This window comes from Geotrypetes seraphini, chromosome 1 (assembly GCF_902459505.1).
Source record: "Geotrypetes seraphini chromosome 1, aGeoSer1.1, whole genome shotgun sequence".
Classification (NCBI taxonomy): Eukaryota; Metazoa; Chordata; class Amphibia; order Gymnophiona; family Dermophiidae; genus Geotrypetes; species Geotrypetes seraphini.
In genome coordinates, this window is record NC_047084.1 from 527,481,561 (window position 1) to 527,500,129 (window position 18,569).

The window sequence follows — 18,569 nt, forward strand, 5'->3', positions numbered from 1 at the left end:
CTTGCGGCGTACCACAAGGATCCCCACTACCCCCTACTCTCTTCAAACTATACACTGCATCTCTCGGATCATACCTAGATAATCTAGGCATCACCACCTACAGTTATGCAGATGACATTACCATTCTCACACCTTTTGATCAACCAAAGACCGCCATGACAAACACACTACACCGAACACTAGAAACAGTAGCAACCTGGATGAAAGATCACAATCTGAAACTCAATACAGACAAAACTAAATTCATCCTCCTCGAAAATAACAAAGTCCCAACCATAACCAATATAGAAATTAACACAATCAACTATCCCATTCAAACTACAATAAAACTACTAGGAATGACTATAGACCGATGCTGCACCATGCAACCGCAAATAAATAAAATACAGAAATCCTTTGCAGTGATGAGAAACCTAAGATAAGTCAGGAAATTCTTCGAAAAAACACAATTCCAGCTTATAGTACAATCCCTAATCCTAAGTCTACTAGATCACAGTTCTTCAACCGCTGGTCCGCGGACCGGTGCTGGTCCGCTGAAAATTTCTGCCGGTCCGCACAGGGCCGGCGATATCAAGTCGGCAGTTAAATTTCCTGCCGACTGCGGTTCCTCCCGACTGCGTTCCTGCTGATTAATGTTCCTCCCAGCCTCAGGCGATCAAGATAGGCTGCCAACGTCGGGGCCTTCCCTCTGTGAGTCTCGCCTGTTCGGAAACAGGAAGTTGAAACAAAATAGGCGGGACTCAGAGAGTGAAGCTCCCGACGTCGGCAGCGTGTCTTGATCGCCACCCCTGCCGAGTTGCTGAAGAGGGCCGCGGGGAAGTTGCGATTAGACCGGAGAGAGCTGCAGATTCAGGTGCAGGTGGAGGGAGATGGTCAGCGTGTGCGAACAAGATCCTGGGGAGCCTTCACAGTGGCTGTCTCCCCTCCCACCAGCTCTGCAATTTGCCAGGGCAGTGATTTACCGGCAACTTCCTGCAGGCAAGTACCGAGAGCTGCTGGAAGGGGAGGAAGCCACTGTAGGAGGCTGGGAAGGTGCTGGAAAAGGGAGAGCTGTTACTGGACTTGAAGGGAGTTAGAAGGAGAGATGCTGCTGGGAGGGGAGGAGGGAAAGGGATGGGAAGAAAGTTAATGTTGGATAGAGGGATGAGGGAAGGGAGAAGAAGGAGAGATGCTGCTGGGAGGGGAGGAGGGAAAGGGATGGGAAGAGAGTTACTGTTGGATAGAGGGAGGAGGGAAGGGAGAAGAAGGAGAGATGCTGCTGGGAGGGAGGAGGGAAAGGGATGGGAAGAGAGTTAATGTTGGATAAAGGGAGGAGGGAAGGGAGAAGGAAAAAAAGGAATGAGGGTAGGGAGAAAGAAAAAAAGGAAGGAAACAGCTGGCAGGGAGATTACAGGAGGGGAAGGGGGTCAGGGTGGAATGGAGAGATCAGATGAGAGAAAGGGGAGAGAAAGGAATGAGAAAGTAGAGAGACATTGATGCTAGAAAGGGGGTCAGCAGAGAAATGAGAGAGGGATAAAGATGCTAGATCTGGTGTAGGAGATAAAAATGAAGAAGGCAGTGAAGCTGGAATGAATGATGTAAAAAGGAGAGAGGAGGATGGACAAGGAAGAGGGGCATAGAAAGAAGTCAGATACATTTGGAAGGGGGAGAGGGCAGACATTGGATGGAACGGGCAGATGGTGGAAGGAAAAGAGTGAAAAGAAGATGAAAGCAGAAACCAGAGACAACAAAAGGTAGAAAAAAATAATTTTATTTCTATTTTGTCATTAGAATATATCAGATTTGAATTATATATCCTGCTAGAGACATAACTGGGACTGCAGTATTCTGTTAGCATGATATTTCTATGTAGCATTCTATAATAACTTGGCTTGTTCAGTTTTCTTGATAGTAGAGGGGATATATGTGAAGGGGAGGGGAGACAGGGGTTTTGTTGGTCCGTGCAGTATATATTTGTATTTATAAAATCACAATTGTTCGGAATATTGTTTCTTTTTATACTTTAATAAAATACGTTCAATATAAAATCATAATTGCGGCTTGTGCAGATGGGATCAGATGGTTTGCGGGGACCGAGCTCGCGGAGAAGGGGCGTAAACGGGGTTTTTAAATTTTAGTCCTAGTAGTTTGCCGGTCCACAAAATAATTATTTTATTTCTGCCGGTCCACGGGTGCAAAAAGGTTGAAGAACACTGTACTAGATTACTGCAACATCCTCTACCTCCCCTGCCCTGCTACAATGACTAAACAACTACAAACAATCCAAAAAACAGCTCTGAGACTCATCTACTCATTGAGAAAACACGACCATATTACAGAAGCATACATCAACTCACATTGGCTACCAATCCAAGAAAGAATACTATTTAAATACTACTGTATGTTATTTAAAGCCTTTAACGAAGACAGCCCAACCTACCTGAACAACCGCCTCATCCAAACCACCTCAATCAGACATAGAAAAACACCACACCCCCCATTCACACACCCCTTGATCAAAGAAGTAAAACGGAAAAAACTATACGATGGCCTCCTGGCCACTCAAGCAGCTAAACTAGATAACCAAATCTCCAATCTACTGATAATGATACCAGACTACAAGACGTTCAGAAAAGAAATAAAAACTATACTCTTCAAGAAATTCCTGAAACAGCCATAACTTCAAACTTACCGTCCTTCCCCCCTCCCTCTTCCCACCACACAGAAACTACCATTATAACCCTCCAATTTTATCTCTTTTGTAATCCGCCTTGAACCGCAAGGTAATGGTGGAATAGAAATCTCTAATGTAATGTAATTATGCCAGTTCATAAATTAGTATTATGTAACTAAGGAGGCCACCATTTAATTTGCCCTTTTCAACTACGATATAGAAGATTTATGCTTCTGAAGTGGAAACAGAGAACACAAGATGAAAAATTATTGTAACCCATATCTATGCATGAAACTTCTGCCTCCAGAATCTTACCTTTTTGCAAACTTTCTCAAAATTAATTTCATCCTGGAGGGCTGACTTTGTCACGCTGTCTGGTTTCACTCTCTGTAGACAAAATCAAATTTCTTCTTTAATTTTCTCTGTCATAGAATTGAATGAACAATTTAAAAATATTTACAGAGAGTATATTTATGAAAACAAATTTATCCTGTAAAATGACAACATATTTTTTGGTTTAAATTCTTTTATACCAAAGTACGATTTTGTGGAAACTAATATTCACATTGGAATGGTACCTTCAATAAAATCATCCAAAAGTTAAAATAACAAAAATAAAAAACAACATGCATTCATATAATTGCTTCAGTTTCAAATTGTTACAAAATGTTACGTTTTTCCTTACTTTTTACAAGGTACAGTAAAACCTTGGTTTGCGAGCATAATTAGTTCCAGAAGCATGCTTTTAATCCAAAGAACTCGTATATCAAAGCAAATTTCCCCATAGGAAATAATGGAAACTCAGATGATTCGTTCCACAACCCAAAAACATTAATACAAAATACACAGAAAACATGCTTGTAATCCAAAACACTTGTATATCAAAGTGAATTTCCCTATAAGAAATAATGGAAACTCAGACGATTCATTTCACAACCCAAAAACTTTAATACAAAATACTATATGTACTTGTATTGCAAAACTTTGCTCATTTAGAACAGTCACTACACTCTTGCAGTGTCAGAGAGAGAACCATCGGCTCAGTTGTGATGTGTATATACTGTATGTACTTGTATTGCAAGACCTTGCTTGTATATCAAGTTAAAATTTAATAAAATGTTTTGCTTGTCTTGCAAAACACTTGCAAACCAAGTTCCTTGCAACCCAAGGTTTTACTGTATTTCCATGAAATAATCATGTGTGAATGCTAAAACTGGCCAGGATTCCCCCCAGTTTCAGATATATTACTGTAACTCACTCAAACAGTAAGAGGATACAGTTTCTAAATGCAGGCTTTGCACCATTTTCAAAGCAAACAAATGAATTTGCAATCACTGGGAAACCTGGTGAGTGAATTTGCACCTCACTGCAAGGTAGAGTATACAAGATTTGAAAATGCCATTCATAGGTGCAGGTTTCCTCTCCAGATCCAAACATGCCCATGAGAACGCCTCTTCTTAACGTGGCTAAGTAACACATTATGGAACAATGTTAAATGCTTATTACCCACAGAAATGGTTTTGGAAATTGTCTTCCAAGTAAACAGATGTAATAAAAGTCCAAGAAACATATTATGAGGTAAATTCAAGAAAAGGATAATGAAATTTTGGCGTCAGGATGATGCACACTGAGTGCAAATTCTATATTTGCAGCTCCACATAGAACTGAAATTATAGAATACTCCCTAAGTCTCCATGTATGGGCCTGTTAGGCACAAGCACTTACGCCAGCTTTGACAGCAATTGCAGTAATTTAGCCGATGCCAGTCAGAATTCTATGGTCTGTGTCCCATATATGGCAAGATGGAACAGGAACAAGTATGCATATTTTATACCACATTCATATCATCTGAGTATAAGTTTTGCCTATCTCGGCAGGGGAGGGAGGGAAAGACATTTTACAGTGGAACTCAGCAAGTAAAACAAATAATTTCTAGATTGTTGGTTTAACATTGCCTTGAAAATGAATACATGGCTGTTGGGTATACTGGATGGACCATGCAGGTTTTTACCTGCTATCATTTTCTATGTTACTATTGTATAACCTGTGTCTATCTGAAAGGCCTCTGACCTGCCAATGCCCCTCCCATGTCCACAACTCCTGAAGTTCCATGCTCTAAGCCACATTTGTCAAACACAAGGCCCTTGACCCGAATCCAGCCTGCCTGGTCTTTTTAAGTGGCCTGCGGCAATGCTCCCAAACTTCCCCTTCTCAGAACCCAGCGTGTCCTGCCTCCCACACCGGTCTGACCTTGCTGTCACGCCGGAAAGTCTACCAGCTTCGATAGTGTTGTCCGTGGCTCCCCCTTGTGCCTTCTGTCCATCGTGGTCCACCCGGGCAGAAACAGAAAGTTGTGTGTCATTGGAGACAGACCACGGCAGGCGAAAAGCAGGAGGGGAGAGCCATGTACAACGATACCGAATCACCGAGGCCGGCAAATGCCTCAGCTTGGTGGTGACATCAGATCGGTTTGGAGGGAAAGACAAGCTGGGCTGTGAGGAGAAAGGGACCGACACTGGAGGGAAAGGCAAGCTGGGCTGTGAGGAGAGCGAGATGAAGGGAGAGAGGTTGGACCTGGGGTAGTGTGGAGGAAGAGGGAAAAAGATACTTGAAGGGAGAACCGTTGGGAAGAGAAAGGGAGAAATGGTGGACCTGGGGAGGGAGGGAGGGAGGGAGGCAGGCAGACAGGGGGAGAGATGGGATGGGGGGCAGTTGGGAAGAGAAGGGGAAAGAAATTGGATCTGGAGATGGAAGGGAGGGAGAAATGTTAGGCCTAGGGGTTGGAAGGGAGAGAGAGATGCAGCATCTCCTTTTTTTTTTCCCTTCCATCTCATTATTCAGCATCAAGGGGGGGGGGGGAAGAAAAACAACAGAAAAGAGAGGGAGCAAAATGTTGGACCAAAAGGAGAGAGGAGGAGAGATGGAAGGTACCTGATTGTAAAAACCGCTTAGATAACCTTGATAGGCGGTATATAAAATCCTAATAAACTTGAAACTTGAAAACTTGAAATAGGAGGCTTTGAAATGGGAGAGCTACAGAATAAGAGAAAATGGAAAATTGATAGGTAGCTGAAAATTTAAAAAGGAAAAGGATGAGAAAGAGGGCGTGATTTGAGTGGACAGAGGCAGAAAAGAAAAAAGGAGAAAAGTTGAAAGGGAAAAATCAATATGTTGGAGACAGGGACTGGAGCAAGAGAGAAGAGGAGAAAAAAATGGACAGCAGACACTGGAAAGAGAATTAGAAGATAGACAAAATCAGAAAGACTAAAAGCAAAATAATCAGACAACAAAAAGGTAGAAAAAATAATTGTATTTTCTATTTTGTGATTACAATACATCAAATTTGAAATGTGAGTTGGTGTTAGACAGCAAGCGTGAACTAGGGCCCAAAAGAGAGGAAAAGTCTTTATTTATTTTGTAGCCAGCATGGGGTTGGAGAGGTTGTATCCCTATACTTCTACTAAGACTAACCCCCTCCTTTGCTGGCACACAGTGTGGGTTTTGGCACCAGCGGCGGCAGTGATTGATCCGATGCTCACAGAAGTCCTGTGAGCGTCGGAACCGCCACCGGTGCTGGGGCCCACGCTGTGAGTCAACAAAGGAGGGGGTAAGTCTCTTAATAAAAATCTGGCCCACGACTTAGCCTGTGTTTTAGATTTCGGCCCCTTATGTGATTTGAGTTTGACACCCCTGCTCTAAGTGTTCAACATATAGAATAGTGATTAAGGATAGTGACATGTGTAACTGCTAATTGGAGACTGAGTGAGGGAACGCTAACCAGCTTGGGTGAATCTCTTCATAAAATTGGTTAATAAATCTCAATAAATAAATAAAAAAGAAATGTGTGAGAGTAGACAGAAGGCAATGTAAGTGGGCAAGGAGTGAATGAGGAGATAGGAAGCATTAAGGAATATGTGAGGGGATTGGAGGGAGCCAACTGAGGCATGGATGCACCAAAAATCATCGTTAAAATCCTGTAGGTCACTGTGGGGCCAATAAATTGTTCAATTTTAAAATGACTTCACATGCAAATGAATTTCGCTGAGGTATGCCATAATCCCATCCTGAAAAGTGAATGACACAAGCGCAGAGCCAGCAGAAACCAGAATGGGCACAGATGTTGTGCATGTATTACACACACACACAAATCTGTCCCCATTAAAAAAAAAAAAAAAGTGCCAGCCCCCCTGAAGATGCCCTCCCCCAAACAAAAAAAAATAAAAAAATAGGAGGGATGCCCACTCCTTCCTGTCAATGATCTTTGCGGGGGTAAGGGTTTAGAAGTGTGTGTGGGGACCGGCTTTCTGAGGTAGGAGAGAGTGGGAAGGAAGAAGGTCCAGGGATCCATGGCTGAGGCATAAAATGCACCTTTTGCACACGTGTATATTGCAGACCTGTGGGTAACACAGTTACAAGAGGAATAAAGACTAATATTTGCCCCAATGGTTTGAATGCAGAACTTGATTTGAGGCCTTTTCTCTGATTAGTTATCTTTAACTGGTTCAATTGTGGTGGAGTTTTTGAATTGGCTAATACAGTAGAATCTCAGTTATCCAGCACCTATGGGAATTAGTGGATACCAGATAACTGTTTCTGGTTAAGAGTATGTTAGAAACCTTGTCTAACACCATCTCAATTCCCTCCCCCCTCCCACCCAGAAGCACCAGTGGTACTGAGCCGCAAAGCTCTCCTTCTTCAAACCCCGAAGTGGCAGAAGCAGGTAGTGGTCCTGAACCACAAACTCCCTCACTCGCTCCCTCTCCCTTACCCAAAGCGCAGTGGTCAGCAAGAGGCAGTCTCAAAAGGCTGCTCATGGTCAGCTCTAGCAGGACCTTTTCTCTGATGTGTCAGAAGTGACGCATGGTGCCCCAAAATGGCCATGGGAGAGTGAGGAGACAGCGGCCTACCCTCCTCTGCACGGGAAAATTCTTGGTTGTCTGCTGCAGACGTGTCATTCGAAGCCATGACATTAGTACACCCCCCCAAACACAAACTAGGCACTGCTTGACTCTTGCCAAAGTGTGAGTAGTGCTTAATCGCCTCAGCCAACATTTGCACTCTGAGGCCCAATACAATTAAATTTAAAGGAGCCACTAGCCACTAGCCTAAAATCGGCTCAATGAAAAAAGCTGCAACTGACCTGAACTGGTAGATGGACAAAACCCACTGGAGTCATCTGCTGATGGTGCTAAGGAAATTTCTGTTCCATTGTACCCAAGAAAGCTAGACATATTACAAGTTGATATTGTGACATTTCCATCCCTAGAGATGAACCTGTCAGGGTTAAATCAGTTCCCCGAGGCAGGAAACCAGTTAAAGGTATTCCCTCGGAGGCTGCTGAGGACAGGGCTGCCTATCCTGAGGAGCATGAACTTGACCCCGAGCTGGAACCCATGCTAGAGCCAGAGCCTGTTAGGAGAGTAAGCTCCCTTAGGAAGTTCAATCAGTTCTCCAACAGCAATATTCTCAGTGAACTGAGAGGGAGCCAGAGAGCACTCAAACCTGTGCCCCAGCCACATAAGCTAGGAAGTGGCTTGAACACCTTAAAACAACTCTCAAAGACTGTAAAGCGGGCAGCACAGGAAGACCTGGCAGATAGGGCTCTTCTGGCCAGGCAAAGGCAAGGCACAAGCCAGGAGCTCATGGAATGGAAAGGCTCTGCGCCCCAGGAGATTACAGAGCTGGAGGCTTCAGAAGAATGTATGGACGTAGCTAAGTTTGGAGTGCCTGAAGCTGAATCAGTGGAACCGATGGACGTGAGTTTGGCAGTTTCTTGCCAGTAACTTATTTTACTCTTTTTGGATTTTTGTTGGGGACAATTTACTAAAGGAAGTAGCTTCCAAGGAACTGTTTGTTTTAAAGAAGTTTTTTTTTTCCATTGCACAGCAGTGGGGGCTGGGCGGATATGGTGCTTGAGCTGTGTAGAGCCTTAATTAAGTTGCTGCACACCAGCTGGGACTGAGCCAGAAGGAAGCTGGTGTGGTTTTCTTTTTGTTTGCTGCATCAACAGCCAGTGACTTACAGAATTGGGGAGGGTTTCCCCGAAGACCTAGGGTTGGGATTTTTGTGGGTTGCTTCTAAAAGCCAATAGTAAAAGGTGGACCCAGCAATTCTGTTCCCAGTCTCCAGAGCCTGGAGAATTGCTGCAGCCTAAAGAGACAAAGTTTACAAACTGCATTGCTCTGAAGTTTCATTTTGTGATTCATTATACAGGAGCCTGGTGAAGAGCAGGACTGAGTTAGTTGAAGCCCAGGTCTCTAAGAAGAGGAGTAAAAGTATTTTTCTTTTTCTTTGTTTGGAGCTATATGAAGCTGCCCAGGACATTATTAGGAACGTGAGGTTACTTACCTGGTAAGAAGTACTTGAGTGCGTTTTGGGAAGACAAACTGGCTATTATGAACTGTGTGTTTATTGAGTGAGAGCCAGTATAATTGTTTTGGGGATTTTTTTTTTTATTAAACTTATGGCAATGGTCTGAGAGCTTTTTTGTTTTATTATTATTGCACCAGAGAACTATACTACTGTTTAGGGTCTCCCCCTTTGGGAGCCACGCCAGGGCCGTGCTGCCACCAGTTGGCGATCCCCAGCAGTTTCCTCGCGGGCCCAGCTGGTGACAATATGTACATAATCACAATCCAGTATTGCTTATAAACATACTAGATTCTATGGTCCAACTTGTTAAAAATACTTTTTATTTTGAAATTAGAAAGTAGTTTTAAGAGCTGTACTTTTTTACTTTTGCTTATTTTTCTTTCTGTCAGAAACGTCTACTTTTACTTCACTACTTTTGAAACCAATATTTTTACATTTTACTTAAGTACTTAAAAAAAAAGTAACAAATCCATTTCTGCATAGATATAAACAATCATAGTAGATATCCCGAAAATCAAGTCTAAGATGCTCAAGGACCGACTGATAAATCATAGTTTTACACTTTTAAAGAAAATAACTTAAATATTGGAATCATACAAAATTATGGCAGATAAAGACCATACAGTCTGTCCGTCTGCCCATCCATACTAACTAATAAGCTCTACAATTCCTTTCTCTCTCTTAGCTTGAGACAAGCCCATAGGGTTTCTTTCTTGAATTCTGATACAGTCTTTGACTCCACCACCTCTGCAGGGAGACAAAATTCAAGGCATCCACCACTCTTCCCATAATGAAATACTTCCTTACATTATTTCCGAGTCTATCCCCTTTGATCCTATGTCCTTTTTTTCTAGAGCTTACCTGTTCATTTAACCACAGAGATCATTATTTCCCTTCTACTACAATATGCATATTTTTACAGTAAATGGTCTCTTCTCATATACAGTAAAACCTTGGATTGCAAGTAACTTGTGGAAATTAAGAACCATAAAAAAATATTTTGATCCTTTATCGTTCAGACTATTGGTGCAGGCATTAGTTTTATCTATTTTAGACTACTGTAACATCATCTATTTAGGAGCATCCAAAAAAATTCTAAGGAAATTAAGGATAATTCAGAACACATTTGTTCGATTGATTTATGATTTATAAGAGAATGACCATATTAGTCCATATTATCGTTTACTTCATTGGCTGCCTTTGGAGGCAAGAGTATTATTCAAATTTTCCTGTATCTGCTTTAAGCTGATATCGGGATTGCCTCCAGCTTACCTTTTTCCTCATTTTGTGTTGCATAGACCATCAAGAAAACTAGAAACTTCTACTTATTTGCTTATCCAAAAATTAATGGATGTAGATATAAGACCTTATTAGATAGGACCCTAGCATTTCAAGCTGGTAGGCAACAATCTTGGTTAGGTAAATGTATTCAGCATGCTATATTATCCAATTGCTGTTTTCAGAAATTAATTAAGACCACTTTGTTCGATAAGTTTATTACTTAGTGAGTTTTATTATTGAAATTCTATTTTAGAAATATTTGTAATTTTTACTGTATTTTGCTGATTGTCCAGCTCTTTTTAGTATAAACTGCCTGGTATAAAAGAATGGTATGGCGGTATAAAAGAATAAAGTTATTAATAAAGTTATTAAACATTTTATTAAATTGTAACTTGATATACAAGAAATGTATTGCAATACAAGTACATACAGTATACACACATCACAACTGAGTTGATGGTTCTTCTCTCTCTGACGCTGCAGGAGTGTAGTGACTGTTTGAAATGAGCAAGGTCTTTCAATACAAGTACATACAGTCAAACCTCGGTTTACGAGTAACCCGGTTTGCGAGTGTTTTGCAAGACGAGCAAAACACTCAGCAAACTTTTGACTCGTAAACCGAGCATTGACTCGATTTGCGAGCCCCCACCCGACCCGACCCAACCGCTGGAACCAACAGTATTGCTCCCCCCGAGGCAACCGGCGCTTCTATCGCCTCTTCCCCCCCTCCCCACTGGCCCTGTTCTTACCCCTGCACTGCCGGTGATAAAAGTGCCTGCCGCCAGTCTGCTGCTGAGCCTTGGAGCATCTGCGCATGCTCCGAGATTCTCATGAGAATCTCAGTGAGGATGAGATCCAGAAGGCCTTGAGCATGCGCAGATGCTCCAAGGCTCAGCAGCAGACCGGCGGCAGGCACTTTTATCACCGGCGTGCAGGGGTAAGGACAGGACCAGTCGGGGAGGGGGGGGGAAGAGGCGATAGCAGCGTCGGTGGCTTCGGGTGGAGCATGGGAGTCGGGGTGCGTCTGGCAGGAGTGAGCCAGCACTTGAGAGTCCCAGCAGAGGGGGTAGTGGCATCCGGGGGGAGGGGGAGCAGCGTCAGGGAGCGGCAGAGCCAACAGTGTCCAGTCGGGCTCTGTTGCGGCGGCGGTGGCGGCGTTTGCTTAGCCAGCACCACCCAGCAGTGAGAGGCAGCCAACAGCAGCAGAGGAGGAGAATTGGAGGAGCCACATGGATGGGTCTGTGGTGGAGGCAGCGGTGAAGGCGTCCCTAATGGTAATTAAGTTTTTGGGGATGTGGAACGAATTGTTCAAGTTTCCATTATCTTCTATGGGGAAAGTTGCTTTGATATACGAGTGTTTTGGTTTAAGAGCATGCTTCTGGAACAAATTATGCTCTTAAACCAAGGTACCACTGTATAGTATTTTGTATTAAAGTTTTGGCGCTGTGGAACAAATCATCTGAATTTCCATTATTTCCTATGAGGCAATTTGCTATGATATAAGTGTTTTGGATTGCAAGCCTGCTTCTGGAACGAATTATGCTCACAAACCAACATTTTACTGTACTTTATGATGAAGACCATTAACCATTTTAGTGGCCGCTTTTGAAGCTGACTCCATCCTGTTTATATATTTGTGAAGGTGCCATGTAAATGGATGCTACAAAATAGCAACTTTCAGTTTAGTAGTAAGAAGCCAAAATGAACTCATTTGATCTTTCAGACATATGCAAACCACAAGTCAGAAATGACATCATTCTTTATTGGTTAACACTATAAACTTGGCTTTAATTTAGCCAGTCAGGTAAGCTGCATTGTTTCATTTTGGAGAGTATGTGACTCAGTGGCTATTCTTAGGGAGTTAAATGTACCATCCCTGTTCTGAAAAGGCAAACAACTGTTAGCAAGTCTATAATTTTTGCAGCTATTTCAAAAGAAATGTATGACAATGCTCTAACCGAACAAAATGTAAAAATAACTCCAGGTAGTCCTCTGCCAGGTCTCACATCAGAAATGTGTTTATTTGGTTTGGCAGGTTCCTCCTGCTCTTTGGGTTTTCAGATACATTAGAACTATCTGCTACTGAGACTTTGCTATCATGAGTCTTCATTTGCAACTACCTCATCTTTGATTACCATTTAAAAAAAATTATTTGTACCTTCTATTTAACCCAGTTATTGAAACAATATTTCTTGGCCATGGACCACAGCGAATTACTTGTTAAACCTGCTATGTGTGTACCTAGAATCTGACCACTAAGGGCTCCTTTTACTAAGGTGCGTTAGGGCCTTAACGTGTGGAATAGCGCGCGCTAAATTGCCGCGCGCCCTAGATCTTAACGCCAGCATCGAGATGGCATTATTCTAGAAATGTACTGTGCGGTATTTTTGTGCGTGTGCTAAAAACGCTAGCGCACCTTAGTAAAAGGAGCCCTAAATGTTTCCATAGCTTGATGCCTCATCCCCTGCCACCCTCCATCAATGGACTGCCAATGCCACTTCTCAGGCCCGGCTGCAACATGAAAAAAAAAAAAAAGGGGCCTGAGAAATGAACTCGAGTTCCTAAATTGCAGTACCAAAAAAATCATCAGGGCAGCCGCAATATATTTTCTTGGTGCTCTGGGAACAGAGGCAACAGAAGAAGCAAGAGAATGTTAGAAAAGGGGTACTAAGAAAGAATGAGAAAGAAAGGGCTCCTTTTACGAAGGTGTGTTAGGGCAGGGGTGTCCAACCTTTTGGCTTCCCTGGGCCGCATTGACCGAAAAAAAAGTTTCTGGGGCCACACAAATGCGCAAACGCTGCAGCAAGACAGAGGAGGGAGCCGGCAAGATGGTAAACACCCGGGGGAGCAGTAGAGGAAAACACTGCATCACCCTTGACCAGGGCCGCACAAAATACTTCATGGGGCCGCAGGTTGGACACCCCTGTGAGGGCCTTAACACGCGGAATAGCGTGCGCTAAAATGCCGCACGCGCTAGTTTTTCGGCTAGCGTGCGCTAAAAATGCTAGCGCACCTTCGTAAAAGGAGCCCAAAGAGTTAAAGGAAGGAGTGAAAGAGAATGAAGGAATGAGAGAGAAAGGGAAAAATGAGAGAAAGGGGAAAAGGGGAGCCTGGGAACAGCAAAATGACAGGATTAGAGCCTTCAGAAAGCACCACCATAGTGCCTTCAACTTTTTCATGGTCCCATAATAGCCAACAATTTTTCCTCCACAACACATTTCTTGATAAAGCATCCTCCCCCTGGGTCTGGCTAATAAGACCCATTGTAGTGCAGTCATTTAGAATTCCTATCGCTCTCCTTTTTTATTTAGTGGTCTGAGGTATGCAGAAGCAATGTCAAATAACGATAACTGAAACTGCAGAATATCCTTAGAAAACCTGTTCTCTACTAGTGTGGACCTTTTATTGGACTCTTCCCTGAGAAGTGATGAGAGTGCTTAGAAAGAAAGGTTTCCAAAAGGTGAATTGAGGGAAAAGAACTGGGGAAAACCCAGGAAGAAATGGAAAAAAAGAGGAGAGATCAATTTAAGGTCTTATGTACCATTTTTAGGCTGTTGCGGAATAACTACCCGACAGTGTTGTGCTCTGGTCTATGCAGCAGAGAGTACAGTTTAAGATTCTTTCAATCATACAGCAAATTGTATATCATGTTTTTCCAATGGTACTAAAGGGCTATTTTGAAATCTATCAACCCAGAAAATGTTTGAGATCTGAAAATAGTATGGAACTGAGTTTGGAGGGTAAGATGTTAGTCTCTCATGTTAAGATTGGGGCAACAGTGCTGCCTGTGGCTGGCGCCAAGCTCTGGAATGCGCTGCCTGGTATTCTGCGATTCTGTGATGGGAGATTTAACTTTAAGAAAATGTCAAAAACATAATTATTTGTCAGTGTCTTCCTGTGCTAATGATATTCTCTGTTAATGCCTTCCTGTCCTGTAAATGATTTCATGAGATCAATTTAAAGAAGATATAGATAATGATGCCATTTGTTAATGTCTTCCTGTGTTTGTCTTGTTGAAACATGTTTAACATTTGTGAATTACGTATGCATGTAATTTTGTAAACCGCATAGTTATTATGCAGTCAAATAAAATATTTCTAAAAAGTACATCAGAAAAATAGGAGCAGGAAACAATAAAAATTAATCTTTTATATTTCCTTAAGGATTTTTTTTTCTCCAATAAAATTCTAACTAAAAAAGGTCATATGAATCCTAGGAACACAGCCTGGCAAGACTCCTTTTAATGGTAAATTTATTTCGATTTTTACAGCCATATGATTGGAAATTCTAAGACCTGTCATCCTTTATATGAAAAATAAAAATGGAACTCCTGAAGACTTTACTTAAGAAACTGCTACATTGTACTCCATGCCTGACTATATACTGCAGGCAATACTAGATTGAAGAGGATCCCAATTTATGTGCCATGGGACAGCCTCAGGTGGGGCTCAATATTTTTGCCTTGCAAAGAAGACAGGGGTTAGGTAACAGTCTTGTCTGCCAGTGGGAAAGCCCTGATCTCGCACTCTCTCTCTCTCTCTTCCTCCATCCTCTGTGCTATCCCCTTTGGCTCGTGACTTCTCCGTCTCCACCTGCTTGCCTGAAGTCAGAATCATATGGAGCCTCATAGCCTATGAATTTCAGAGGAAACTGGCGGAGGAGGGGCAGCAGCAGGTAGAAAATACTGTTTGCCACATTCTTGTTACTGGCTGGGGATGATCTCAGAAGGTAGTGATACCAGGGGGTAAGGCGATAACAAGCAAACATGGTGGTGCTGGAGAGTGGCGAGAGAGAAGGGAAAGTGATTTATGCGCTGTCATAAATTAAACCCAGTGCTAGGTGTGCTGTGACATAAAAAGACTGGGAACCAATGCTTTATTGTACTTTTATGTTCATTAGAAAACACCATGGGACACAGACATGAGGTTGTGCCAAAACCAAGGTTGTGCAATTTATTCCATGCACAATTCTTTGTAAACAAAATGTTCTTGAGGCTTCAATCCCATGGCAGGATATTCCTCTCAAGTGATCCAAACTCAAAGGCTGCACTGCTAGAAAAATTACTGCTTACACTCATCTAACAAATTAATTCACAAGTTCAGCTTTGTAAGTGAATAAAAATTATCCAAGGCTCAAAATGAAAACATCTATATTTAGCTGCTACGTGCATTTTGTGGTTCTGAAGCATATGCTAGCAGTTGTAGGTCATTGATATTCATCCAACAACGAATGCTAATGCCCTGAGTCAATGTCTGTATTTTATTTGGAAACTTTTCCAATTCACAGGCCTTCGGAATGAACTGATATCAGAAAACATTTATTGTGTTGCTGGCCTCTAGCAATAGAAGGCAAGATATTAAAACATATTGAAAATTTATGAAAACTAGATATCCTTCTGAATGACCATGATGGGTTTGGTACCTGAAATCAAATATCCAGATCATAGGATTAAGGGAAGAAGTACACTATTGTTTGAGATAGACCTATTTTACCATCCTGACCTATATGACAGCAAGAAGGATGCAGTGCAATATAATAATAATAATAATAATTTTATTTCTTGTATACCGCCCTGCCATTAGTTCTAGGCAGTTCACAACAGTAGATAAATACAATCGTATACACATGTCTATGGGCAGAATTACCCAAAACACAACAACTGGGTATAGAGTAAACAAATTATTATTCCAAAAGGTAATAATCACAAAAAACGTAAAGGGAACAATACAAAGAAATTTTTGACACCTTTTTAAACCCGAATGGTGCTCAGAATCCACAAGTGGAGAGGAAAAAGCTTTAACATGGGGAATAAACCCCTAAGGCATTTTCACGGAATCTATCATTGCACCACCGATTTTGGTAGAAAGGTGAATAAAATGTCTCTAAAAAACCGGTGTAGTAATTGTTATATATCCATAAAGTGAAAAGATATCCAATATGTAAAAACTTCAAAACTAGTGAACTTAATGAAACTTATCTTAAATGTCCATGCAGCGATGATCTTAACAGGTTCTGACGCGTTTCGCCGAAATAGGCTTAGAAGGCTTCTTCAGAGAACCTGTAACGCTGAGTGAAAGATTCAGTTTGTAAATCCTTCCTGGTGCAGAGGAAAAAACTTTCATTTCCTATGACATTTTATGACATTCCTATGACATTTTATTCACCTTTCTATCAAAATCGGTGGTGCAATGATAGATTCCGTGAAAATGCCTTAGGGGTTTATTCCCCATGTTAAAGCTTTTTCCTATCCACTTGTGGATTCTGAGCACCATTCGGGTTTAAAAAGGTGTCGAAAATTTCTTTGTATTGTTCCCTTTACGTTTTTTATGGGCAGAATTATACATCATGGTTAAAATATAACTTAAACATACAAGTATTAATATCTCGATTAAAATACAACCTAAGGTATACAAAAACTGGTATTGCAAAGAAGACCAGACAAAAGAGATACAGGGCCTGATATTCAGCAGTAGGAGACATCAGCTGAAGGAAAGCATTGCTAGTCCTAATTTTGTGCATAAAGAAATATCGTAATTAATAGGGTTGCAGGATGATTAAAATTTTTAAATCATGATTAATATGTAATATTTTAAAAGAAAATACGAGAAACACAGAATTCCTGAAATCAAACATAAACCAGAACAACCTTCCAAATCAAGATACTATATGAAAATACAGTGCCCTAAACATTACAATAGGACCCTAAAATATCAATACATCTATAGCAAAACCTGAACAAGCCAAATTACTACAGAATGCTCTATAAAAAGATTCATGTTAACAGAGTACCTCAGTCACACACACAGAACACAAATGTCAAATACAGAATAACTGACCACAGAATATAAACCCCTTGTATGACCTTGCATGTAGTATCGAAAAAACAAGATAAACATTTCCTCCTTTGCAAAATATAAATAATATGGCACATGTCAGGGATGGTGTTAGGAGGGTGCAACAAGGGCAACTGTTCTTGGCTCCCTGGCCAGAGAGAGCCCCAAGCCTGACGGAAACTGAAGGTAACTCAGTTGGGATCCCTTCTCAATTTTCTGTCCTACGCTCCAGTCATGTCTAACTCCAGCTCTGGCAAGATGTACATTCCAAATCTAACATTCTATTCACAAAATAGAATGTTATTATTTTTTTTCTATCTTTTTCTAATCTGGTCATTTTTCATAAGAACATAAGAACATAAGAAGCGCCATCTCCGGATCAGACCTTCGGTCCATCAAGTCCGGCGATCCGCACACGCGGAGGCCCTGCTAGGTATACACCTGGCTTATTTTATAGCCAACCATATCTTTATATGCCTCTCTCAAGGAGATATGCATCTAGTTTGCTTTTGAAGCCTAGGACTGTCGATTCCGCAATAATCTCCCCTGGGAGAGTATTCCAGATGTCAACCCTGGGATTGGTTCCAATCTCTGGTTTCTGATTCCCTATGTCTTCTCTTAACTCACTTGTCAAGGTATCCTGTCCATTTGGCATGTATTCTTTCTCCATGTCTACCATTCATCTTCTATCTGTATCACTATGAAAGGATTAGGTTCTTACCTCAATATCCTCTTTGCTGTAGAACAGCATACGATTTCCTTAGGGATGGGTTAAGCACCTCAACTCGCAAGCTGCTTGTAGAAGACATCAATCATTTTCTTCTCTTTGTCCCCTTGTCTCTCTAGGTAGCACCACCTCTCCTCAGTCTGTACCAAAGCAGGTGATAACCCCATGAAAACAAGATGTGTGTGTATTTGGGGGGGGGGGGGTCTTGGGGAACTCCCAGATCCAGTTAAGTTTATTAACAGAGAGTTAATAAACAACCACCCAACAGGACAACAAAGAACGGTGGCAAAATAAAGAACCACTTACGTGTGTGCAACCGGCACTAACACTTATACATCTCTTAGCAATGCAAAATGTGTCGATATCAATTTTGGTATTAATATGTCACCTCTTCAGAGGCTCTGCTTCTCTTCCTTTACTGCCACAAACCAAACTGCTGGATACTCTTCCAAGACTATAAGCCTCTGCAGGCATAATAAACATCTGACAGGGTGGGGCATAAGGAATCATATGCTGTTCTACAGGAAAGAGGATTATCGAGGTAAGAACCTAATCCTTCCTTCCTGTGGAAACAGAATATGATTCCTTATGGATGGGACGTACCAGAGCAGTTCCTTGAGACTAAGGTAGGACACAAGTCTGCAACCAGCACAGAGTAGTGCTGCCCCATTCACTTCGGTGAACTAATTTGTTTTCCCCCCCC

The 18,569-nt window shown here is 41.8% G+C and overlaps 1 protein-coding gene across 3 annotated transcripts in view; it reads right to left on the bottom strand.

Annotated features, from left to right (window-relative positions):
• The window catches only part of SRFBP1 (serum response factor binding protein 1), a 142,226-nt gene that overhangs the window by 46,982 nt on the left and 76,675 nt on the right, over window positions 1-18,569 (bottom strand). For 2 of the 3 annotated variants that reach the window (XM_033929028.1, XM_033929026.1), the window contains one exon: window positions 2,969-3,040. The exons of the other annotated variant lie outside the window; for it this stretch is intronic. In XM_033929028.1, coding sequence (XP_033784919.1) covers window positions 2,969-3,040 — 72 coding nt within the window. The remainder of the gene's footprint in view (window positions 1-2,968; window positions 3,041-18,569) is intronic. 3 annotated transcript variants of the gene reach the window in all.